The 26,638-nt window shown below is 37.2% G+C and overlaps 1 protein-coding gene across 5 annotated transcripts in view; it reads right to left on the bottom strand.

The window, feature by feature from the left end:
• The window catches only part of SEMA5A (semaphorin 5A), a 334,501-nt gene that overhangs the window by 80,110 nt on the left and 227,753 nt on the right, over positions 1 to 26,638 (bottom strand). For all 5 annotated transcript variants that reach the window (XM_035319102.1, XM_035319099.1, XM_035319100.1 and 2 more), the window contains exons 12-14: positions 19,611 to 19,818; positions 6,314 to 6,431; positions 1,443 to 1,624 (exon numbers count right to left, since the gene is read on the bottom strand). In XM_035319102.1, the coding sequence (XP_035174993.1) occupies positions 1,443 to 1,624; positions 6,314 to 6,431; positions 19,611 to 19,818 (508 nt within the window). The remainder of the gene's footprint in view (positions 1 to 1,442; positions 1,625 to 6,313; positions 6,432 to 19,610; positions 19,819 to 26,638) is intronic.

The following is a 26,638-nucleotide window of genomic DNA, read 5'->3' as shown; positions in this document are numbered from 1 at the left end:
AAAAAAAAAAAAAAAAAAAAAAAAAAAAAAAAAAAAAAAAAAAAACATTTGATGGTTAGCCTACAGTTTTTGTATTGGTAAAAGAAAAAAAGAAAAACAAATCAAGAAAAATAAAACTCAATAATAATGAGTTCTTGAGGTTTCACCATAAAAGCAATAGTCAAGATAGTGCCTTATTTGATTTTGAAATCACGTTGTTTTTTAACAATGAAAAATAACTAAATCCAGTAATAAACACGACAAAAGTTATTCCATTAATTTATCAGAAATATTATCAATTTAAATTTCACTAATCTTGATTTATTATAAGGAATATAAGAGTTGGTAACAGTAAAAAAAAATAATAAAATAAAATCTGGGTCTCCATGAACTCTGGGAATCAATTATTTGATATGGCACTGTTAACTGAAGTAAGATGTTAAAATAGTAGTGTAATAGTGCCAATGTCAGTATGTGAATAAAGTCCAAATCATGTCAATTCCCTTCTAAACCTGACAGCCAGTAACTTTTCTTCAATCGTTCACTATCTTGTGGCACATTTTTCTTCCATTCTCCTGGTCTAATGTTAAATACTATATTGTTATGTATCTAATAATTTCCCTAAAAATTACTGTTACAGAGCTTGCAGTTATCCTGTGCAGAAAAAATAATCAGTTTTATTCACTATTGTGATGTGCAAAACAAAAAAGCAGAGTCAAGAAGCAGAAAGAATTGCTGAAAATAAGCATCAGTTTATGTTTCATCTTGCAACTGAAGTATGTACCATCGTTTAAACATTAACTCTAAATGCAATTCAGAATATGGAGTATTCTGAGTTTCTTTGAAATTATCCGCTCTCATCACTGCCTTTTTTTTTTTTTTTTTTTTTTTTTTCTGAGGGTGGTTATGTGCCTGAGGAAGATAAAAGATTGGCTAAGAAGTGGCATACAGACTGGCAATACATCTAGATGTCATAATACTACCAAAAGATATAATGGAAGCATCTTTTCCAAGGCAGATGGGGGAATGAATACAATGGTGATATGAAGCCAAAAAAAAAAGTGAAAAAAATAAACAGTTCTGACTTAAAAAAAAAAAAAAAAAAAGAAAAAAAAAAAGTTTTATGACTCACAGAACTCAAAGAACTGAGAAAAATATCATAATTTGGATATCACCTAAGATCTTTTTTTTCCTCTCTAAGATTTTGTTAAAATTAAGAGGACAATATAATTTGGTATACTGCATTTAAAATCACTGTTTGCCATTCTCTCCCACAATGTTTGAGAGAGAATTTCCAGTGTCTTATTTGGTGTGGCCATCACTATGGACTATTTAATGTACATAACAGGATCAGTGGATTGTGGATGGGATTTCAAATAATAGATTTTATTCTAATTAAGTTAAAAAATTAAAACCATAAGCAGTAGAACCTGATTTTTTTTGTTGTTTTGTTTTGTTTTTACCTGGAACAGTTGGCAATTTCCATGGTTGGTCCTTCACACAGCCACCCTCCACACTGAGGAGCTGGACTGTCACACACACGTGTCCTGCAGAGGCAGGATCCAACACTGGCACCATCTGTGTGGCTGCAAGGCTTCCACTGCGACCATGTTCCAAAATGTCCATCCACTGTCAGATTCCTTGTCTAGAAATAAACAAAACAGAAAGGCCTACCTGAGGCCTGATAGCTGCTTCATACTATTCCTTATTTCTGCAGTACATGAAGGTAAAGCCTTCAGCCACCACCACCACCAAACCCTACAAGCCTCCACTGGAGAGGTTTACCTTCCAGACAGTACACTACACTTGTTGCAATTTCTACAGCTGTAGGATTCCCGCCAACTCCAGCTGATCTGTGCCACTTGATGCCACTACTATAGCAAAAACAATAATTACAACTAACCATTGCCTTTCACAACCATACTCACCTACAGTTATTCAATTAGAAGTGTATTTTACTGCCTCAGTTATCCTCTAATGACAGTATTGCCTATTTCCTAAAATTTGCCTGAGATTAGCAACTTGGACACTGATTGTACAACAGTATGTGCAAGAATGCCTGTGGAAACCTGAACCTTGATCAAAAGAAAGAGGCAGCAGAGGTAATAGTCTAGGGTAAGAAAACTGGCTGAATCAACCACCAATCCTCACGATGAATCTTTCTTTTATAGTTTTTTATGCATAAATCTGACAGTACCATTTCAAAATAGTGAAATGTGGGTTTAACTACGATTATCTTTAAACTGTAGAATCATAGAATATCCCAAGTTGGAAGGAACCCCCAAGGATCATCGAGTCCAAGCCCTGGCTCCACACAGCACCACACAAAAATCAGACCATGTGTCTGAGAGCATTGTCCAAAGGCTTCTTGAACTCCAGCAGGCTCGGTGCTGTGACCACTGCCCTGGGGAACCTGTCCCAGTGCCTTAGCACCATCAGGGTGCAGAACCCTTCCCTAACCCCCAGCCTGCCCCTCCCCTGTCCCAGCTCCATGCCGTTCCCTCGGGTCCTGTCGCTGTCCCCAGAGAGCAGAGCTCAGCGCCTGCCCCTCCGCTCCTCGTGAGGGAGCTGCAGGCCGCCATGAGGCCTCCCCTCAGCCTGCTCTGCTCTGGGCTGAACAAACGGAGTTACGTCAGCCTCTCCTCATATGCCTTGCCCTCTAGACTCTTCATCATCTTTGTAGCCCTGCTCTGGATGTTCTCGAATAGATTTATGTCTTTTCTATAATGTGGTGCCCCTAACTGCCGACAGTACTACAGGTGAGGATGCACCAGTGCAGAGTAGAGTGGTAACCCTGGTGGTAACTATATTCATAAACCATAAAAAAAAATCATTTTTAAAAAGCATAAGTAGCACCTAACCCTACATGATTAGCCAGTTTGTTCTCGCTAAAATCATTTCTCAACACCTTTGGCTGGGAGGGTCAGACTGTTTTCACCTTGATGGGATTTTTTCCATCATGCAGCCATAACACATTAATAGGAAATCTCTACTGTTGAACTTAAACAAAATGTGCTAGCTCAAATCACATCAGCCTGTATTGCTACCAGAACTTTTAAAAACAGTTGGGCTGGGCATGGATAATTCATCCACGTTAACAAATATAAATGTTTGTACTGTTAATTCAATTTAGCAAGATGTTAATACTGATTAATCTGTTATCATAAATTGAAATGATGGAAACTATATCACTTCAATGGTAACAGAATTGCCAGGTTTGATTCCCACATTTTAGCTTTCAGTCAAAAGAAACAACAACACAGTACTACCAAGTGAAGGCTAAATAGAATTGAAAGCAACTCTTAGACAAAAATAAGAATGCATTTATGCATATTTTATCAAATGTGTGAGAACATAATGCTGTAACATTTGTTTATATATTAAATAGGAACTATATTTGCAGAATTGTTATGAATATTCTGAAATGGTGTCTCCCTTTGCTGTTTTTAGTATGGTTTCATTTTAACAATGCTGAGGGAAGTACACATTTCATTAATTATTTGAAGACGTAAGATTCAATTACGGCACAAGACATGTTTCCACTGCCACACTGGGTGCTGGCTGATTCTTTCCGCTGAGGTGAAGGTTCCATAATTCCACTATTCATTACATTTCTTGTGATTTATTATTCACAGATATAGCTTCTTCACAGAACAACTATGTGTACATTCTGCCAGCTAAAACTTACATAACTCATCATTTCAAAATTCCACTGACACCTTTTTTTTCTTTGAAAATAACTTACTGACCTTTGCTCACACAGAGTATAAGCTGTTATTTTTCATAAGACAATAGGAAATAAGTACTTCTTTTTAAATGACATTCCTCTTACACTGCTGCTCTAAGAAATATAGTCTGTAAACCAGAAACGGTATGTCCCCAACACAATTAATATAAAAGATGGGAAAATATCTTTTTTGTTTTCTATTCTGATGCTGTAACAAAACATATTTATTGTTACACCAACAATTATACACTAAACCTGCAGTTGTCTTTAGTTATTATAATTTATATCAAATAGCAGAAAAGTATTCATAAAACATGGGTGAAAGCTTGAGCTCAGAAGCAAGTACTGATGGGAGGTTTCTCTTTCCTGATTTTTTTTCCCTGTTCCTGCAAAGATCATCCCAGTGTAGTCTCAGCTGTTACTTACTCCCTGTTCTCCCTATGAATATCTCCTTTCCACAAGTGAAATCAAACAATTTTGTAATAGGACTATAGGAAAGCAAACTGTACTGATCATGTTTTTTTAACACTCACCAGAATCCATTAAAGACCACTGCCCATTAACCTGTCACATGCCTTGAGTGGAAAGTTATGACCAAAGAGACAACATGGCTGTATTTTCCTGACATGGCTGCATTCTGCTTTCCCTCTATACCTTCCTGGTTTTGCTACCCTTTCTTTTCTGTAGCTGCCTAAATCCCTTCTTTCTTTCTAATTTCCCCCAAATATGCAAAAAAAAATATATATATATAGATATATAGATATATATATATATTGGTGGTAAAAGCTCTCTGATGATGCCACTCTATTTTATTGTTAGTCATGGATTGCAAGTGGTACGATTCGAAAATATTTTGTCAAAGCTATTAACAAGATCTGTCATTACTATAAAAAGTATTAGATGAATAATAGTGACCAACTGGAGGAAGTTCAAAGCAGATACGTGTGCCATAACATTAATTACTCTCTGTATTCACTCACAACTCATGCCAGAAATACCCAATTGAGAATTATAAACCAAAGTAAGATTACTACAATAACTGTATTTGTCACAAATGATCTTCAAAGTTCAGAGACACAGTAGCACAGATACCCAGCTATCTCTCTTAGACCCCTTCCCGCTCTACCATGAAATGCCAATAAATGTTCAGGCATATTAATAATTCCCTAGAAAATAACTTCTCAAGTATAACTGGTCACAATTTAGTGCCAAACTAGACTACAAACAGGTCACAACTGATGTGAATTTGTAAGAAATTGGTCATGCATTCATCTGACAAATTTTCTATGGTGTTAAAAAGATCAGTACACATTAACTAACTGTTGAGATTTTAGAACCACTTGGAAACAAAACAGGCAGGGTAAAAAAGCTTCTAATATTCTGTTCTGTTCTGCCTTCAACATTTTGACATTGTTTCCCACAGCATTTTCCTGGAGAAACTGGATGCTCAAAACTTGGACAGGTGTATGCTTCATGGGGTTAAAAACTGCCTGGGTGGCCAGGCACAAAGAGCCATGGTGAATGAAGTTAAATCCAGCTGGAGGCCAGTCACATGTGGTGTCCCCCAGGGCTCAGTATTGGGGCCAGTTCTCTTCAATATCTTAGTCAATGATCTGGACAAGGGGATCAAGTGCACCCTCAGTAAGTTTGCAGATGACACCAAGTTAGGCACGAGTGTTGATCTGACCAAGGGTAGGAGGGCTCTGCAGAGGGATCTGGATAGGCTGGACCAATCAGTTAAGGCTAACTTGTTCAACAAGGCTAAATGCTGGGTCCTGCACTTGGGGCACAACAACCCCATGAAACGCTACAGGCTGGGGGGAAGAGTGACTGCAAAGCTGTGGCAGAAAGGGACCTGAGGGTATTGGTCAATAGCTAGCTGAATATGAGCCATCCATGTGCTCAGATGGCTGAGGAGGCCAACGGCATCCTCTCTTGTATCAGAAATAATGTGGCCAGCAGGACCAGGGAAGTGATTGTACCCCTGTACTCTGCTCGGGCTCTCAGCTGCACTTCAAATACTGCATTCAGTTTTGGGTCCCTCACTACAAGAAGGACATCAAGGTGCTGGAGCATGTTCAAAGAAGGCCAATGAATTTGGTGAAGGGTCTAGAAAACAAGCCTTATGAGGAGCAGCCGAGAGAGCTGGGGTTGTTTAGCCTGAAGAAAAGGAGGCTTAGGGGAGACCTTATTGCACTCTACAATTACCTTAAAGGAGGCTATAGCTAGGTGGGGATTGGCGTAGGAAAGACTATCACATTAGCAATTAGATATTATTAAAGTAAAAAAATGGAGGAAAATCCTGCAAATAAAAATGTGTCAATATCACTAACCTTAGTGAACTTTTATTTTCAAAGTGGGAATACAGACATTGCAGGGAAAAAAAAAAATCCTTTGAAAGAACTCTAAACAATTTGATCTTATTAATATAGTTTGATAATAAATTGAAAGGAAACTAATTATCTTGTTCAAGTCTGATGGGAAAGCCTGAGGAAAATGGCATTAAATACATTTTTGTAAGCTTGAGAAATCTTATGCAAGCTCATTTTCATGAGATTTGCATGGAATCATAAGTTTTAAGACATAAAAGAAGGTTTTTGGACTTACTGGGCACACAGTAATGCTTTGCTCCCACTGACTCATGCTCAGACTTTCTTCCAGTGTTGTGCATTTCTTCATCACCATGTCCCAGCCACAGTAAGGATCCTGGGATCCAATGCATGCACTGTGAATGAAAACCAATCAGAAAACATGAATATTATCCTTGCCTGTACTTGCCAAAGATCTCTAAATAACTACATAGCATCTCTTCATATTCCATAAGCAGATGAAACAGATCAAAACAGGTATTGAAATTGATCCCTGTTATGATGTGGCACAGATGGAATGATTAAACAGAGAAAAAATTAATTTGAATGCTTACACAAGTCCAGAAGAATTTATTTTAAGAGCATAACCAAATTTCTGATTGCAGGCACAGTATGTAGTCAAGAATTATCACTGTTGTACTTAATTGCTACAGAGTTACAGATATTCATAAAAAACAATGCTGTCTGCTTCAAGTACAAAAGATTTCAGAAGTTACAGTTTTTAGGCTTTTCTATCAGTTTTGGAATCATAGTTATCATCAAGAGAAATTAAGTGACATCTACTCTTTGCAAATGAATTATAAAACCTTCTGTAATAGCAGATATTTGTTCTCTGCACTGCTATGTAGTCCCTGGAAATAAGTACAAAGAGGCGTTATTGGCTGCCATCAACACCTCTCACGTATCACATTCTGCCCTAGACAGTTCATCGTAGTAGCACACAAGGAGATGAAAAGATGAAAAGAAGGTTAGAGAGAAGGATGGCAGTATAGCTCCCTGTAGACTCTGAAAGATGCACTGTACAAAGCTAAAATATATTTTTCTCTATTAAATGCCAGATTTTTCTTGCTACTGATGGATCCAACATTAACAGTCCAGGCTGTGGGTCTGCAGCCCATGGCTTCAGATACCTTAGAAAGGAGGTGGAAGTTCTATCATAGTGAAAAATAATGCAACGGTTTTAATACTTGTCAGTGTAAAAATAGCTAACAATTACACATAGAGGTCATCAATTCAAAAATGTTGACTAGGATGTAAAAAATGCCAAAATGATCATCCTTGTCCAACTCAAATCCATAGGCATTCTCATTCTGTCTTTAGCTGTCTGTTCACATTACATCTGTCCAGCAAAGAACCAAGATAATTAAGGCACTGGAGCTTCTCTACTCTGAGATATCTGGGACTGTTCAGTCTGGAGAAGGGAAGGCTCAGGGGGCATCTTACCCACGTGTATAAATATGTGAGCAGAGAGTGAAAAGAGGACAGAGCCAGACTCTTCAGTGGTGTTCTGTGACAGAACAAGAGAAAGTGTGGAGTCTCCCTCCTTGAAGACCTTCAAAAACCATCTGGATGTGCTCCTGGGCAAGCAACTCTAGGTGTCTCTGCTTGAGCTGGGAGGGTTGGATCAGATGACCTCCAGAGGCTCCTTTGGCCTCAGCCATTCTGGGATTCTGCCCTCACAGATCCTATGTTTTCTTCATATTTCTAATTATTTTTGGCATTCCTTACATATTTCTATGCTAACATCTGATAAAATGCAGTCTTACTAATTCCCTAGCATACTATTCTATATTACCATCACAGGGGATACTTAACGCTTACAAATTCTATAGAACTAATTCCTACAGTACCCTTGGCAACATGGACTGCCAGAAATATGTGGCAGGATAGTTCCCATCTGCAAAGTGGGGCTAGAGTAAGAGACATAATAGCACAAACTCCCTAGGTGCTTCTAATTAGGCAGCCAGTTCAAAGATAAAGCTTTTGGATTAGGAGATTTGGTGTTCAGAAGAAAGTTCCCACTGCTCTTGCAGCTGTGAACACTTAGCATTTTTGTAACTCAGGCTGCACGTTTCCATTTCACTATTTAGAAAGCAAGGAGGACAATTAATGCAAATTATGAAAAGTTTTTTAAGTGTCTTGGCCTTCCAGTGTTTGCAAGACAAGATGTCCAGCGATCTCCTTTACTGTACAGAATATCTCTGAGGAAGCATGTTTCATGAAAAAAGAATGCAAAACAAAGTTAAAGGATGACATAATGCACAATTGGCAACTTTGATTGTGCTATTTCTGAAAGTAGAAGTGTTCACTTCTCCAACTTCAGTATTCCTTTATGTAAATTGTTATATTTCTAAATAAATTTACTTATTTTAAGTGAAACATTTTAAAAGCCAGTATCCTTTTATGTAGAACCAGACTCACTCTTTCCTGGGAGAAAAAAGAAAGGCTGAGACCCACAGATCACAAAAGAACCTTCCCACTGCCTGAAGTCACCGCACCAATAACACAGTTAGTTAATAAGAAGAGCCCATTAGAAAGGAACAAGACACACACACTATTGCTCAGCATCTACCTCACGACAGCACAGCAGTACTGACACATCACTTCAGGTTCTCAAACTGAGTGTTTTTTTGGGGTGGTGGTGAGGATGGTTCCAGTCACAGAGCTTTCTGCTTGGTATCACAGGACTGCTGCAGCCCCTGGAGTAACCTACACTGCCCTTTTGTTTCTAACAGTCCCTGCTCACAAAGCTCCCAGATGATCCTTCTCCCACTTAACTCTTAGACCCCATTTCCTCTTTTGCTTTTATTTCCACACTCCTTTCCACTCAGGCAAATCAAAGTGCCTTTCACACCTTTCATTACAAGCCACTTAGATGTTACTAGTAGGGCACTAAAACTGTATTTTGACCACTTTTCTTATAACTTCCTGGCATCAGAACAGATCCTAGTTTGAGGGAAGAAATACAATTAAAACCGAGTAACCAAACAAAACAAAAAAGAAGACACTGAAAAGTCCTTGCACTGCTGGTACAAAGCATGTTCAATCACTCTGTGGACAATAAAAATGGCAGTTTCACTAAGTGAACAGGTTTGGAGAGCATTACAGCAAAATAATATGAGCTGCCTCTTTTCAGTATTTACATGAGAAACTCCACTGAACATACAAAAACTGAGATTTTAAGACGTTTGTGACTTAACTGACCTCATGCAGAAGATGAGAGGCTAAGTGTGAAGAACTTCCACAAAAACTTCAACTTTTTTTTTTTTTTTTTTTTTTTCCTGACGCTAAATTATATAAAAAAATCTTGGAAACAGGTGAAAGCAACAAAAAATTTTCCCTGAGAGGTATCCCTCATGAAGGTCCTTTTTTTTCCCTTTTTCTCTCCTTTCTTTAAATCATTCTAATCAATTGTCCCAGTTGTTACTATATCTAAAACTCATATTGTTTTATAAAAAACAAGAAAGTTTTATATTTGAAATCTTATATTTAGACAGTATAATTATGCCAAGAGTGCAGTTCACCATCACTATCTTTTTGGCATTTTAATTCACCATGCCAAGATATAATTGTGAAATGAGGCAGGCCTGGCTTAATATCTGCACTATCCTCAGGTCTTGTCACAATGGTCCTTTCTGTTCTCCTCCATGCATCATATTTGAGAGAGTTCTTTTATTTATTTTAGATTGCTTGTTTATATCACAAATATTTCTGAGAAGTAGATACATTTTCGTGCTTTTAAATGAAAAGACAAGAGGTAATATATAGGTAAAATTGTGTCCATCTTTGCATGATCATGTCATCTTTTAAAACTATTTTATTTTCTTTGAGGAATGATTTAATCTTTGAATAATAGCTGCTGATTATTTTCATCTGTTATGCCTATGTAAAAAAAACAGAGATACCACAATAAGTTTACAGATAGAAAGTGATGAGGATAGAATGAAGCTTTTAAGTATGAAAATGTCAGAACTTCTATCTGAAATATGAAATTTAAAGGGACTATTGTTTTCCCCTTAATATGTGTCCTTACTGTGCTCAATTAAACAAAACTTTATGTTGTTGTAACTCTTGTAATGAATCTCTCTCCCAGGAGACAGCAGCGATAGGAATTGCTTCAGTGTATATATGAAATAGCAAAATAAACTGTACAAAATGGCTGTCAAAATAATGTAAGTATGGAGAGCTGAAAATTAGATACCATTATGCATCTCTATCCCTTTTTCCTCTCAAATCCCTGTCTAAATTAAAGCCATTTTAGATGCGACTGTTGGAACACTACATATATTAACGAAATTATGATTAGTTCTTTCAGCGGACAGGGCCTTTTCAGACAGTGACGAAGTAACTGGCAGAACTGGGTATTACATTATTTATCTTGTCTCTGGGACTCCACCCATTTTCACTAGATATAAAAAAAACAATGTTTTGTTTGTTACTCCCAGTAGGCACCAACCCACATCTCCAAGACTTCACGTGATTTGTCCCGTTTGCTACAGCTGGCAATTTAGTGCAGGAAGGAAATCTGGGGAGTAAACGTGAATCAGTTCATTCTAAGACTCTGGATGCAATTTACCCTCTCAAAACATTCAATGGCTTTCAGCTTCTATCAAGTAATTCTAATTTCCCTCTATGTCTTTTTTTTTTTTTTAAATTTACGAAAAGTAAATGATAGCTAGTTAAGTAACTCTTTCCAAGGCATTCATTTGGCTGTGATGGCTCAATATGTCTACTAACAGTCATGCGACTCTTAAACAATAGATTTTTACTGACTAGTAACATAATCATAAGTCACACCACTCCAAAGCAAGCTAGCAATATCAGGCCATTTTCCTCAGCTATTTTATAATCATGACCAAGCAGGCTAGCAAAACTGCTCTACTTCAGTTATATTTGATTTAGTCAGACAGAAAATGAGGCAGCAAGAAATGCCATTAGGAGAAATGCCATTAGGAGAAACAAACAAACAAACAAAAACCATACAGGTCTAGACAAAAAAAATATTATGTGCGCTCTAAAAAATAAAATAAAAGCTATCTATATACTGATACAATTGATTTCAATGAGATTTTAAAATACCCTTTCAGTGGAAACATATTTCCATTTAATATACATTTTAACTGCTAATAAACTATCCTCTTGAATCGTCACATTTTTTTTCAGAGAATACATAAATATACGATGTGTGTCTTCTGAAACTGTTCAATGAAACATCTTTCTCTCTTTACCCATACGCACATTTTGAAGATCAGAAAGGTATTTCAGTCTCCTGACCCTTTCAAATCTTTCTGCTGAGATACGCATGCTTACCTAGTTCCAATTACCGTCAGCTATGACCTGGACACTTTGTATACCAGGAACTGAACTGAGGTCGCCACCTTAATTCAGAGAACCCAGATTCCTCATAGCAAATTTGAACAGACAACTGAAGGTAAAAGCCAGTCTCATGTTTCAAAGGCACTTTGCTATCTATTGCTGAATGAACACATGAATCTGATACTAGACTAGAACAGAGATACCCCTCAGTGTTTTTGTTACTGCTGGTTTTAGAGAGATATAGAAATATATACACAATGAAGAAGAGGGATCTAAAGACAGAGATGAGTAATGCAGAACATAAGTGGTGGGCACAAAATTTGTAATGTCCTAGGAGCACAAAATAGGTTGTGTAAAAAACATGCAGAATCCTGTATAATCTTTCCCTGTACCAGTATGAAAAGTCCTCTGACTTGAATTTCTATAAGACAATCAAAATACATCTAGGTATGATTCAGTCTAGCAGCATGCACTGTCAATATTAGCCTTAAACCTGCAAGCTGCTCTCTTCAAACACAGAATCAGGAATTTATGAATAATTTGTTTAGTGAAGTTTTTTATAACACGCAATTTTCTGAACAAAAATGATTCCAACTGGCTCTACTATGATTCTGGGAACAAACGTGAAAGACAACTTTAACAACATGCTCTCTACAAGAGAACGTAGGCTTGCGATTCATAAAAAAATAATAATAATAATAATAATAATAATAATAAAATACTAAAAAAAAAGATATGAGGTTCCCATCCATGGTCAATCAGCCAAAATAGAGCTTCCAGCCCTCTGCCTCTGATTACCTCCATGGAGGTATTCAAATTGACATGTAGATGTGGTGCTTAGGGATATGGTTTAGCTGCAGACTTGGTAGTGGTTAATGGTTGGACTTGATGGTCTTCAAGGTCTTTTCCAACCTAAATGATAATATGATTCTACAATTAGAAGGTAGGGTCCAGGAAATGCTGGGTCCACCAGGTGCACCCAGAGTTTTCAGAGCACTGAAGGTTCACTTTTAATGGGCTGAAACTATCTTGTCTCTCTATATCCTTCTCTAACACAAATGTTTGCAATCCAGGTACTACACTGAATATGTTCCCTCTACTTGACAAGTGTACAGATACATCTCCATGCAGATATGAATCTGCACAATGCTCCAGCAGAGAGTATGACCCGCAGTTCTTGTGTGTCTTCTGCTCCGCAGGCAGCCTGAAAATCCCAGAAAACTAGGATTTGGCTAGCAAAATATGACCTTACTTGCTTCACATGCATATGCTCTAATGGATGCAAGCAGAGGTTTAAGCACATTTCAGCCTAGCTTGACCCTCTCCCCTTTTTTTCTTCCAGACCCCTCACAGCTGCCTCCCCTCCCTTCACTGGAAAGCTATAGCCCCTCTTCTTAGACCAGAAAACTGGTAATGATTATTGCCCATGCTGGACAGATTTGCTTCCATATGGCATTCCTATGTTTTTAAAAGACCTGTGCATCTCTAGCAGATACAAATGTAGAGAGGGTACACTACTTCCATACCTTTTCAGTCAGCTGTGACCTAACTTCTGAATTTAAATGCTGGGATTTACTTTATGCTAGAATCTGAATGAATTATTAAAATAACAGGTCCAGACTTAGGATATACAACTTGGCTCCTTAAAAGTACTAACCAGACTGCAGGTATCTTAAAGTTTCAAGGGCACCATTACCTCTAATTCCAGAAGTACCTGTAAATGCTTCTACTGGCCTGACAACACATTATGAGGAGCAGATGGTCTTCAAAGTCACTCAGTTTGGGCTTCCAGAAATGGAGCATCTAGACTCCTGTCCTGGAATCCTGCCCACAGTTCGCATTGTTGCATTAAGAATATTCTCTCCCTCATATACATTCAGGTCAACAGTAGACTCCAAACTTGGATGTTAATTTTCTGTAAAACTTCAAATAAATGAAAATGTCCATAAAAAAGATTATAGAGTATTAAAAGAGCTGCAAACAAGTCTCATGAGAAAACAACTGGTGCAATAGAGAGCACTGTAAGCTGAGACGCATAGCGTATGAGCTGGTCTGTCTACACAGCAATCTGGTATGTGGTATGTTAAATTATTTTAAAATAAAAAACTTTCCAGACTTGTAACAAAAAAAAAAAAACACTACGCCGTCTCTTTAACTTCTGTTTTTAGAGAATACACTTGCCAAGTATCAAATGATTAGTGAAACAATTGCTGGAATGTGGGTTGCTTTGAACATATCAGGTGATTTTCAAGAAAAATGTAACAGTAACAATATTGAACTAGAAATTCCTTAAATTTTTGGTATTTTTTAAAGCAAACAAAAAGCATGAATTACATCACGACATATGAAAACCACATGCCTGTTTTAAATTTTTATTTCTTAGTTTACTGCTATGTTTAAAATAATATCCTGCTAATAAAATCTGAATTGCAAATATGTAGTCAAGTCCATATGGTTTTCTTACAACTTTGCAAACTAGAAGGAAAAGATATTTCCTTTTCCCTCATCTAGTTACTGCTATAAATCTACTGTGAGCAGTCTGAAAAATTCTACCTGTTAATCAAAATTCCTTCTTGTTTGCCAAAATATGTGCTTAAGATACACGTATAGGTCATATGATTTGAAGAGTTGTGACACGACATCTCATGTGCAACAAAAGGTAAACGTCCAGTTTTTCTCTGATGCATTTTGTGGGCTAGAAAAGGCACTTTCAGCAAAACCCTTGGTCCTTGCAGAGGAAGGTTAAAATATAGGTCAACCTTAGATCTGCAAAGCTTGAATTGTTTCCCCCTCCAGTGAAAGACTAGTATTCTACTTTGAGTGAGGAAGACTTTCAGCTGTTCTTGATTTCCTTGTTCTGCTAAATTTACTAGTGTTCTGGCAAGTTTGCACAAATTGAAGGTAACTTTGTAATGTATCTAATATGCTATATCCACCTAATGCCTAAAAAATAGACTTTGAATTTCAAAAACCATGTGCTTATCACCTAGTCTCACAGCCAGGATTAGGATTTATCCCAGTCTGTGAAACTTACAAGCATTTTTATTCTGCAATATTACTCTAAAATCACCAGTTCAAGTTAGAATAGTAGAACCAACTTGAAGTCTAATGCAGCAGCATGTTTCTCTGGTTTTAAGTGGAATAAAGCTTGCATATTTTGAAATAAGGAAATCCACCTGGATATCCAAAAATATCTATTTTGGAATTATTATTTCAAAACAGCAATTTAAATTCCAAGTGTGGGCCTCTACTCTTCTGGACTTATTAGCACCTGCTAATAGCGTAGAACACATTAATGGTTCTATCTTGTATAATATTAGTATAGAGGAATAATTATTCTACTAGGTAATGACAGCCACGGTGTTTTGTTACAATGAAAACAGGTTCTGAGTGAGTGTGAGAATACTTCTGAGGAAGCAACGCCAAGATGAAATAAAGAAATGTAGCAGTGTTCAAAAAACTTATTCCAGTAATCTTGATGGAGTCCTAGGAATTAAATAAATCACAACCAAATTTGCAGTAACTCTTTTAGTGTGTTAGTTAATCCAGAACCTCTTTTAGTACTGTGCTGCTACTGTTACCTTTTGCATATGTACAGATTGCTTAGCTGATAGTTAGCAAAGAAAGCAAAACATACATGATGGCTTAGAAAGGAGAGGGAAAAGTCAGGGTCACAGTAGAATAACTACGATAATATTCATTAACATTACATACTGGGTCACAAGATTGTTATGTAAAAACAATCCTTAACAACTCCCCCAAAGTTGTTTTTATACTGGAGAAGTCACTACCTGTAAAGCTTTCAGTAGGTGACATTATTTATTTATTTAGACCCAACTCTAAAGTAAGATTAGTTTTCAAGCCTTTTAAGTGCACAAAATCTATCTTCCATGAGGAATAACAATTCCTGACCCTTGCTCTGTAAGATTTTGCAGAACATCAGGCTGATGCAACCTTTCATTGCCCCTTCTTTTAGAAATGATGCACTGAAAAGTCCAGTACAAATCATAACATCGACTGATTTACCTCAGAGAAATCACTGCCATCCAAGGCTGCAGTTGCCAATAAAAGAAAGCTGACTGGTTCTTTGTTTCAGGGGATGGAATCTTTACCCATTATTACACATATTATTCCTTACGACAAATACACAGAGCTTTCAAAGTAAATAGCAACCACTTCAATTTTAGTGATTTTAATAGTTATCTATTCATGATAATCATTCTATTTATCTCACACTGGGTATACAAAAGTCAGTTGTATTTTCTGCTTGACCTACTCAGTGCTGAAGAATTACAAGGAGATGTAGAATTCTTATGGGAGATACTATCTCTTGCAAATAATATTGCTGGTCTTCTGTAAATGTGTGGATCGCAATACCCCAGTGACAATAACGTGGTCATATCTGAAGGACTTTCTTCAAGTATAATCTAGATAAAATAACTGCTCTGCTCATTTCTTCTGGAGCATGAACAAGCCATGGCTTTTTGGAGAACTGTTTCTAAGAACTCTTATGTGCCAAATTATTTTCCCCCTAGCTGATTCCTGAAAACAGTGAGACTATTTGAGCAGCATGGTCAAAACTATTCAACTGCTGGGAGTGATCTGAGGGAGATATCCCCATGAACACTGCCAATCCAAATAAGTAACATGGACAATTCATAAACAATGAAAACATCACGGCATAATGGAAGGTGCTGAGCAATCCACACAACAGGCACAGAGACAGGCTCTGCATGAAATATGCTCTGCTGTCACAGTAGTAGCAAAGGATGCACAGAACTGCACTTAGAACATCAGAAATAATAATTAAAATAATAATATAAAATTTAGTCTCCAAATGTAAAACAGTATTTTCAAGGGCCCTAGATAACAGTGTCTTTGGGAGCAGAAACCTACTGGAAGAGGTTTCTGGAAGAGGAGGACCTGTGAGCTGGTGGAATAGGACGGTCCTGGACCAGAGGGTATGTCTGTCAGGCGCAACACCACATTGCTGAGGAGTGTGGAAGCATCAAGTAGAATATCCACCACAACTGAGAAAGTGCTGGAGAAATAAATTTACTAGGAAGTATGAAGTAGCTAAATATGTACTGCATATCAGAGAGACAATTAAGGGGACATAATCAACTACAAATAAAAGCAGTAACAACTTGTGTTAGAGGCTGGTACATGAAGATAAAACACGGAATAATGAGACAATAAGCAAAAAGCAAAAAAAAAAAAATAGAATCTAGAGGAAATTATCTTGACATTGAGATATTAGCTTGTGGAACAGTCTGCTCAACAGAAGGAATGAGTTGCATTGTCTGAAACCTTTGCAATAAACCTAAACAAAAAGATTAGAAAAGATTAGATAGTAAGCACTCTACTATTGACATAAAAAGAGAACAGATGAACAAGTATACCTTCAATCTTTTGGCTTTTTTAAGGCTGTTATTTATACACAAGCATGCTTCATTTCTCAAAAAATTATGTGAAGTAAGTATTAAAGGCTACACATGCCCTTCATCTGTGGAATAAACTCTAGTTATTATTGATGGATGTTCAGAATATAGCCTTGGTGCAGTTATACAGCCATAAGTATGATAAATGTGAACAGATAAAATAATCAAAAAAAGAACCCCAATGTCCCAAAGCATTCCTCCCACTGAAGTTTTCCTCTCTTTACCCACTGCTAGAGCACAGAAATAGTAGTTGGCAACATATAACAAGGATGTGAGTATTAAAAAACAAAACAAAACAAAAAAAACAAAACAAAACAACAACAACAACAACAACAAAAAAGCAATGCAGTGAATATGTTTGTGTGTTTTTTTTTTTTAATAACCAGTGAAATTTATGCCCCCAAGTAAGGTACCTACAATCTGTCCACACACACGAAACCCAGCATCCTTGAAATCCAGCATGACAAGCCAGGAAAAACCTAGTCAAGCCATGAGTAAGTGAGAGGTGAAAGAAAGATTAAGTCTTCATTATCCAAACAGTCATGATGGATGATGAGAAGGTGTCTTATTTCATATAGATCACAGCTGTAAATCCTTTCCTTTCTTACAGAATAGAGCTAGAATTGCTGGTGAGCTTTTACCAGGAAGAAAGCATCGATGGTAATCCATTTGGTGCAATGAATATTTAATTATTGCAAGCAAAGTGATACAACTACAAAAGATATGACTGAAAAACCCCATAAGGAATAATTTTATCTCCTTTGAGTAAGTCATTCCAGTGGAAGATGAGAATTCACATTCCTCTGGGCAGAAGAATAAATTTTCATTTGAGAAGGATTTGAGACATTTAACTACTGTTCTACTCAGTAACACAGAAAGAGCACTTATTTTTTTAAAGCTCTTAAAATCTAGTCTATTAGTCCCCACTGCTCAAACAGGGAGAGGAATGACTAGCCTGCAGCTGTGAATGGGGTTTATGACTTGAGGCAGCAGTTCCACCCTGTGAGAACAGAAACAAATTTTTGCCCTATAGTCAGAGTAGACTGGAACACCTTGGGAATTGTGCTGACAGAAGCACAGGTACAATGGACCTTTTGAGGCCTCCACACAGGCAACTACTAAGTAGGGCGTCTCAGCTCTCACACCTTACTAATAAGCTAATGCACTGAATATGGTTCCAGCCGTCAGATATTCCAAGTGGAGTTGCAGGCTTCGAGTAAATCAAGGGCACCTATGTTTTTTGAGCACTTTGTGTATATCGTTGCCATTATGAGTATACAGCCCGTAAGAAGACACAGGATACCAGCCTGATCTCCCTTCCTGAAATAAGCATATATGCTTAAGAAAACATGTACAGTATCTTGTACAACCAAAATGGCATAGTCATGTTATATTCGAGAAAAAAGAACAAGAATATGTCATTAGATTTTTTTCTTTCTCCAGATAAGCATACATGCACACACTCATGTCCCTCCCCTTTCCAATATATAAGCCCTTCACTTAATGAAAAGTAGGAAACAAAAACATCCTGTTTGACTGCCTAAACCAAGCAAGGAAAGATGAAATTTGGTCCCATAAGGTAGAGACTTGCCTATTACTTTTCCTTGAAGTGAGCTTTGCAGAACTTCCAATGGGGCTTTGGATGTCCTATTATTTTACTAGAAAACACCTAAAATATGCTTTATAGGACAGCATAAACAGAAAGGACTAATAAAGAATTGTAATAAGGAGAATATCTCCCTGGTCTACTGCAGCTTTCCAAGGCAGAGCTTTTCCTTCCGTCTTGTTCTCAAACCAGTAGTCTTTCAGCGGCCTCCTGCATGGCACCAATCCCTGCATTGTGCTGGGTCCCTAAGAAAATTCCTTCTGCTGCCTCTGAGCTGCATCTCTGCACCTGATTCCTGCAGTCATCTCTGTTCTGTGACCTCGTGCATGTTCCCTCTGAAAGTAAGAAACTTCTCCATCTGCAAAAAGTCACTGCCTTTCATGGAAGGTATAATCCCTATCTGCTACACAAATAGAATCATAGAATGGTTTGGGTTGGAAGAGACCCTAAATATCATCTAATTCCAATCCACTGCCATGGGCCGGGACACTTTCCACCAGACCAGGTTGCTCAAAGCTCCATCCAGCCTGGCTTTAAACACTCCCAGGGAGGGGGCATCCACAGCTTCTCTGGGCTACCTGTTCCAGTGCCTCATAATTGTCAGATAAAATATCCAGAGTACAGCAGCCAAGGATGGCAGCTGTCAGACTTTTCATCTCCTTTAATACCCCAGCTTTTCAAAGGAATATGTAATAAAGAAACTGAAAGAAAATCAAGCTAAAAAAAAAAATAAAATCTGTCACATTTCTCATAAAGCTCATCACACTCATTCAAAGTCCCATTGCCATAGAACAGAACAATTGTACTGAATTACTGGAACCACAGTTATATCAAAAGAAGACACAACTAATCAGATGAAATTAATAGTCACTAATGTGTTGCAAACCAGACCTAATTTTAGGTAATATATAGAAAATGTTTCATGCTGAGCTTTAAACTCCTTAATTGCCATAATACAGTCTAAAAGCAAGTGGTAATTTCTAAAAGTTAATTTTCATGTTTGATCAAACAGAAGTCTTCCCCAGAGACTGTTCTGATAAATGGTGTACCTAAAAATTCGTACCTGAGAGAGGTACCTGTGCTTCTGTCAGCACAATTCATTTGGATTACTCCCAGTTTTTCCTGCAAGACCCACAAGCATTTCTCTTTAATCAAATGAAGCTAGATGTTACCTGAATGTTTTGTAAAACAGACATCTCTTCAGGGGGACTTTAATCACATGCTCCTGAAGACCAACGAACAGGACACTTTGGCTATGCAGGATCTGAAGACTCCTGATGGGCTCTCGCTGACTCTTCGGTAGGAGTTCAATTTCCTCAAGCAGGCAGCTGCTCGAAGACTGGTTCACTGGGGCAAGTACTTTCTTAATAGTGCCATAGTCTGCAAAGGCAAGAGGAAAAATGAGTTACTAAAATCACATTAGCAATTTTACCAACTTGGTGTCATTTGATGAATAAGTCTTCATCCCATGCAGGATGTATTCTATGAAGCCTCAAAATGTGGGGATTTCACTGGAGTTTCCAATATTGCTTACAGTACAATGAAAAGAACTTGTAAACAACCATCATGTTGTCTGTGTAGTATAAAACAGTAAAAATAATAATAATTTCATTAGTGCAGGACAGACTTCACAGTAGTAGTCCCTCAAAAACAAATGTTCAAAGTTTAAAGCGGCTTACAAACCAATTAAGTCTACAATTACCTCATCTGTTTTAAGACTGAATATATTAAAAGCTATGGGTTTTAGACATCTATTGCATTCATTTAATAAAACACATATGTATGCATAAACACCTGTATGTGTCTTAACTGAGCGTAGGTGAAGATGGCAATAAAATAAGGCTGCTTCCCTTCTTTTGGTTATCTGGATTTTGACTTCTGAGAAATGACATCTTTTAACATTTGCTCTTTACTTCTACTCTTACTGTGATTTCTAAGCCAAGACAGTTAAGTATCTCAAAAAACTGTGAGATCACTGACAAGATTTCTGATTCATTCATGCAGCGTTTTTAAATAATTTAAAAATATCAAAGAGCACTTGTTCTGAACACAAAGGACCACATTCTCACACTGATAAATATTTTAGCTAGCTCTCTGACCAAAGCAGCATTATGCAATTTTCTGTGTGCCAGCAATAGTAAATATTAAAGCACACACATACTGAGATCAACTCAAGTTGATCTTTATTCAAGTAAAGTCTTAAAAGTCTGAAAACACCACCTGTGAGTAGGTAACACTCCAAGACAAATGTTTGGGATGCTCTGTCCTGAACTCCAGTGAAAGTGTTTTTCTCCACAACCAGCAGAGGGGCAGAGGCACAGTAGGGAGCTGGCGGTGCAGGCCTCAGGCCCTGCCTTGGTGGCAGGGGGTCATGGCATGGCAGGTGGGCAGTGGCCTGCTGCCTCCCTGGTGCTGGCTTCACTTCAGGAGGGCATGGGGCAGAGTCTGGCAACCCCATACAGTCCCTGGGGGCGACACAGTCCCGCTGGGGCATGGAGCAGGGGACAGTCTGTGGCTACCAGGACATGGGGAGGAACAGCTAGTAAGCAGACTTGAGAAAATACAAAATGGTAGCCACAAGCAGACTCCGGAACTGAAGAGGAGGTGGATGAGGTGGAGAACCCAAGGTGGCAATTGCTGTTCAGATCTTCTCCCCTTTCCTGAAGAAGTGAAGAGTCAATCCTAAAACCCACAGAAGTACTGGAAGGGGGCAGCATAAAGCAAAACAGCAGGGAGACTTAGGAGGAAGTTTATGTATAAAACGTTAACCACATTGTTAACATTTTAATCACTAGCCAATCTGAGCTTAATTTTATTAGAAACTCCAAACTAATTAGACTCACTAAGAATACTTTGCTCAATATATATAATACATTCTTCTCTCTCCATAGTAAGATTCTGACTGTGAGATCATGACTGCATGTTAAAGTCTTCTGAATAACCCCTCAGTTCTGACTAATTTCTCAATTCTGAGTAAAATCACTTCATACAACTATTTTTTTTTTTTTTTCCATGTCAGCATAAATAGGCTTGTCAGGATTTATTGTACGTAAGATTATTTGTTAAAAAATGAAACAAAAGAAAAACTCCCATTAAATGACAATTTTAATTAAAATTTAACATTTTGGACCAAAAAAAAATATTCTAATTTTGACTACCACTGTTTTTTTTTTTTCAGCCACTTAAAATAGAGACGTTAAAAAATAATTAAACCTTTGCCAAGAATCAGTTTTGCCTCATAATTAAGTAATTACTAGCTAGATCAAACAACATAACAAGCATGTGCTTCTGCTAGTGCTTGCTGGGTGCAGACTCTCAACTATAATTACAAGTTTCATGGTCAAAATGTGGTCTGAGAACTATCCCAAAATAAAATAAAATAAAATAAATGTCCGCATTAGTCACTGAGTGAAAAACAGTTGAGTTTGGGGTGAACAGTGAAAGGAATAAAAGAATGAGTGAAATCATTTTACACGTGTGAATAAGGTGGTATCATTTTGTAGATGTTAGTACAATTCTATACCATTCATCTAACTGGCATTCAACAGATTCAGTGTGACTGCTGATACACCGTACTTGGCATGCCATCTTTTTTCTGTATTGAGACAAAAAATCAACTATGCGTTCAGTATTTGCTTCTCATACAGACTAACACTCCCTCCTGCTGCTGTGTCAGGCCTGGCATCTACAGACTGAGTCACTTGCTGATACTTCCCCAAAGACAAAAGAGGGAAAAAACAAGCAAACAGACAAACAGGATTGGAGGCTGTACTGGGTCTGGCTGGGATGTTAACTTTCCCTGCAGCAGCCCATACAGTGCTGCGCTCTGCACTTGTAGCTAGAACAGCAGTGGTATCACACCGGTGTTGTGTCTGCTGCTGAGCAGTGCTGGCACAGCATCAGGACTCTAACCCTCCTAGGGGGTGGGCAAAAAAGTGAGAAAGAAACATCATCAGGGCAGCTGACCTAAACCAACCAAAGGGATATTCCATACCATATGATGTCACACTCAGCAATAAAAGGTGGAAAAAGGAAGAAGAGGGGAGGGGTGGGCTCTCGTTGCGAAAACATCTGTCATCCTCCCGAACACTGACTACGTGCGTTGAGGCCCTGCTTCAAGGACGTGGTCAAGCATCGCTCATTTGTGGAAAGTAGAGAGTAATTTATTTCTTCTGCCTTCCACATAGCCTTTACTTGTTTTGTTTAGTTATTCCCTTTCCCCTTTTTTCCCTTTTCCTTTTCCCTTTCCCTTTCCCTTTTTTCCCTTTAGTTGAATTGTTTAATTAATAATAATATTTCCTTAATAATATACATATATATATATATTTCTCTTTAATTAAATCATCCTTATCTCAACCCATGAGTTGTTCTTTCCTTTACTTCTTTCCCTCCTCATCTGAGGAGGGGGAGTGAGAGAGCGGTTGTGGTGTTCAACTGCCTAGCATGGTAAAACCACCACAGAGGCCTCCTCCCATGCACATTTAATTTAGGAAACAAGAGAATACGGACAAGAGAATATGTTTTGCATTTTTCTCCTCATCAAATTTGTTTGTTGTAGAAATCAGAACTGCATATTTTTTTTTTTTTTTTAAAGTTTGGATCTATGGCCTGAAGAATATGGTTACAGCAGCATATTTCTTTACAAGCAAATAAAATATTTTCATTTCAAAAATTGCAGTACCAATGCCTTCCTCAACACAGCTGTCATTGCTCTTGTCCTTTTTCCTTTTTATCTTGGCATACAGTCTCCATTCCTCCCATTTTCTTCTGCTTTTTTCCAGCGTTTCCCAGGTGATTCCTTTTCCATTTATCTTCTGATAGGATCAGCACTCATACAGAAATGTCAAAAGTCATAAATGACTGGGCTTTAAGTGAAGAAGCAGTGTCAGAGATCCTACAGATTATCCCAAAGAAACACTCTACTTCAGCATCAATGTGGTCATATGCCTGTTCAGTCAAAAAGAAGAAAATCTTATCTGAGATCTACCGCTGCCTCAGCAGGTTCTTCTACTTCTAATCATCTATAACTTATCTCTTTTGCTTTAAACTCCTCCTGACTATGTTTCTGATTTTGCATGGACCATCTAGAAGCCCAAACAAGGGTAACAATCTGTTTATATTCTTTGAACAAGATACAGATTCCCTGGAATCTGGAGCTATGTTCATTAGAGTACGGTATCTAGCAAGGGGATGTAGCTATCAACCTATCAACCTCTTCAAACTATATTAACATGTAAATAATTTCTATGCCAGGCTTTCTTACAGCAGAAAATTTACACCAGTACTTTCAAAAGCCGGGTACTTTGCTCAAGGTTCCAATTCTACTACAGTGTACAATATCACATATCACAAAGATCACATCCGAAAGATCACATCCAAAGATCACATCCTAAAGAACCTGCAACAGCTTCATCCTCAGAAGTGTTGACTGTTCAGCCATTTTTACATCACGGTTGAAACAAACAAAAAATATAATAGTAGGGAAACAAAAAATAGACGTAGGGAAATAAATCATTGTTGAATGCAGCTCTGGGGCATGTAGCTTTTCAGACCTGTCAAAACCTTTCAAGTGAATGTAATCTTTATAATCACACTAACTGTCCACTTCTGCCCAAAAGTAACTGTGAAGAACAGCAAACAAAAACCTCCCTAATGGATGAAACTTTTTTCCCCACAGACACAGTGAAAGTCCCAGTTTCATCACAAATGTCAAAGTTGAGTCCAACTCATATTCAAGAATCCTGTCAAATCCTAATCAATGGCGTCTTCAGATCCTAATAGTAAGCAAAATATGCTGGAATAAATCCAGACACTGTCAGCCTTGGTTTAAGGATTACCAAGTATGCAGAGGATTAGTAAAGATACTGATACTGGTCACAATGAGTAAATTATGTGCTGTGTTAACTTGTACTGAAAGACTTTTAAAGAGACCTACAAAACCACAAATGGCATTTAGAAATCTAGTAACTATGAAAGAAGATGAAGAGGAAAGAAAAAATCTAGTTGAAATATTAATATGTAATACACAGGAGACTACGAAGAACGGAATGGAAAATGTGAGATGAGATTGTAGAGAACAAGCTTGGAGGCTACAGAGTCCATAATGAACAAAATGGTAATGGTTCAAAATCAAAGAAGTATGATCTCTAAGTAGCAAAGTTTAAGAAACAAATGGCATAAAGCACAGCTAGAAATGGAGAACATTTCAAGGGTGCGCTTGAAATCATATGAATGGTGACACCTTCAAAGAACAATAGAAAATGAACACACAAACAAATGGCAGACGCAAAACACTAATAAAATTCTAATTTCTCAAGTTTCCTAACAGCAATAGAGACACTGAAAGAAGCTGTAGCAACTTCTTGCTGGATAAGAATAAATGCTTATGTAAGTAATTACAAAAGATTGCTTCTTTAAAGTAAAAACATCTTTTACAAAATGTCCAAAGTGAGACAGAAACTAAGTATATACATTCACCTCTTTAAAAGAAGGAAAAAATAAATCTATTCTTTACTTTTCAGGGGGAAAACAGTCTTAATTCTTGCCATAGCTGACAGTGAAACAAAACCTAATTTAATCTTCATTTTAATATGGCTCTGCATAGGACCTTGAAAAGGGGATTTGTCTCTTGAAATCAACCTAAAACAGCAGTAGAAGACAGAATCTAAGTCAACATCTTTCAGAAGAGAAGCCTATGGTACTGGTAATGTTGCCAAAAAACAAAAACAAACAAACAAACAAAAAAGCCATTGGTGCCTTCTAAACTGTACCAGCTGCAAACAAAACTAACTTGTAAATTACTCTCAAGTATATCCTCATGCCAGCTGTCTCCCTAATATTAGTAACAAGTATTCCTGTACTTTCTGAGGACCACAAGGTGCCTTGACAGATCTGAAATTCCACTGCTTACATAAACCAAGAAAAAATTAAACAGTATAGTTGACTGCAAATTATAAACTAAGAACAACCAATATAAATAAGGGACTATTTTCCTACACAGTATTGTTTAGAAAAGTAAAATGTCTTAAGTCTATCCAGCTATAACTTAAGAGATAAAAAAAATGTGGCCAATATGAAGGAAAGGTGCAGTCAACACAAGACAGAAAGTGGATGCTAAACATTCGTAACCGAACTTTAATTAAGTATCATCTCTGCAAGAAATATACTATTCTGCCTTGATATACTGTGAAAGCAGCCTACTTTATAACCTTAAAAATCTGTCAACATAGTAATCAGGGTTTTTTGTTTTAAGCTAAAGTTTAAAATTAACAGATGCGTATTTGGGAGAATACATTTTAAACTGTAGCTGAAATGGATACAAATTACATATGCTTTCAAGGACTGTAATTTGAAATATACTTCAGAAAATTTTATTTTTCAACTATTTTGTTGGTGTTTTTTTTTTTTTTTTTTCCTTTATGCAGTGTTTTTGCATACTATTTTTATATTCAAATCATTTTTTCCAGTGGGAAAACAAAAGTATTCAGACTGTACTAAGACTGTTGCAATGCAAGAAAAAAAACTGTGAATGTTAAATTTCTTTTAAATATTATCCATGTGTGTATATAAACAGTATTTACATTCATCATATAATTGTATTATTTGAACAACAAATAAAATAGGGTATTAATAAGGTTGTCTTCAAAGCAGAGGTCTTTCAGAAGAATTGAAATAAAAAACACAAAATAATGTACAGAGTGCATAACAGTACAAAATCAAATAAAGTGCAAGGTGATCAATAAACACCCTTCAGAAAAAAATAAATTTTAATCACTGGTATTTACGTTCTTCTACTGCAGGAACTGAAAGAAAGCAAAGCAAAACATGCATTTGGTTAATGGCAGAAATTTATTGCAATGACAGAAAGTATTAGGTTGCATAACGGCTTATGCAACATAGAAACATAGAAAAAAGACACAGGAACAGCTAATGCAGCAACTGGTTGTGCTTAGAAAGGGAAAGCCCAGGCCTTGTGATTTAGCAATCTGTGTATAATAAAATAAAATAAAATAAAAAGATGCATATGGTACACAGAATATGAGAGCATTCAAAACCCGCTCTTTTTCGCCCTTCCTTAAAATAACTTTAAAATTAGTTAAATCATCATTAGAATATGGATAATTAAAATCTTTGTTCAGTTTTCCCATGTGGGGGTGGAGTACAATTTGTTTTAAAGCAAGGGGAGAAGGCTTAGAAGATA

This window comes from Oxyura jamaicensis, chromosome 2 (assembly GCF_011077185.1).
Source record: "Oxyura jamaicensis isolate SHBP4307 breed ruddy duck chromosome 2, BPBGC_Ojam_1.0, whole genome shotgun sequence".
Taxonomy (NCBI): Eukaryota; Metazoa; Chordata; class Aves; order Anseriformes; family Anatidae; genus Oxyura; species Oxyura jamaicensis.
The sequence above is the reverse complement of the archived record's forward strand: the minus strand, read 5'-3'. Positions and strand labels throughout refer to the sequence as shown.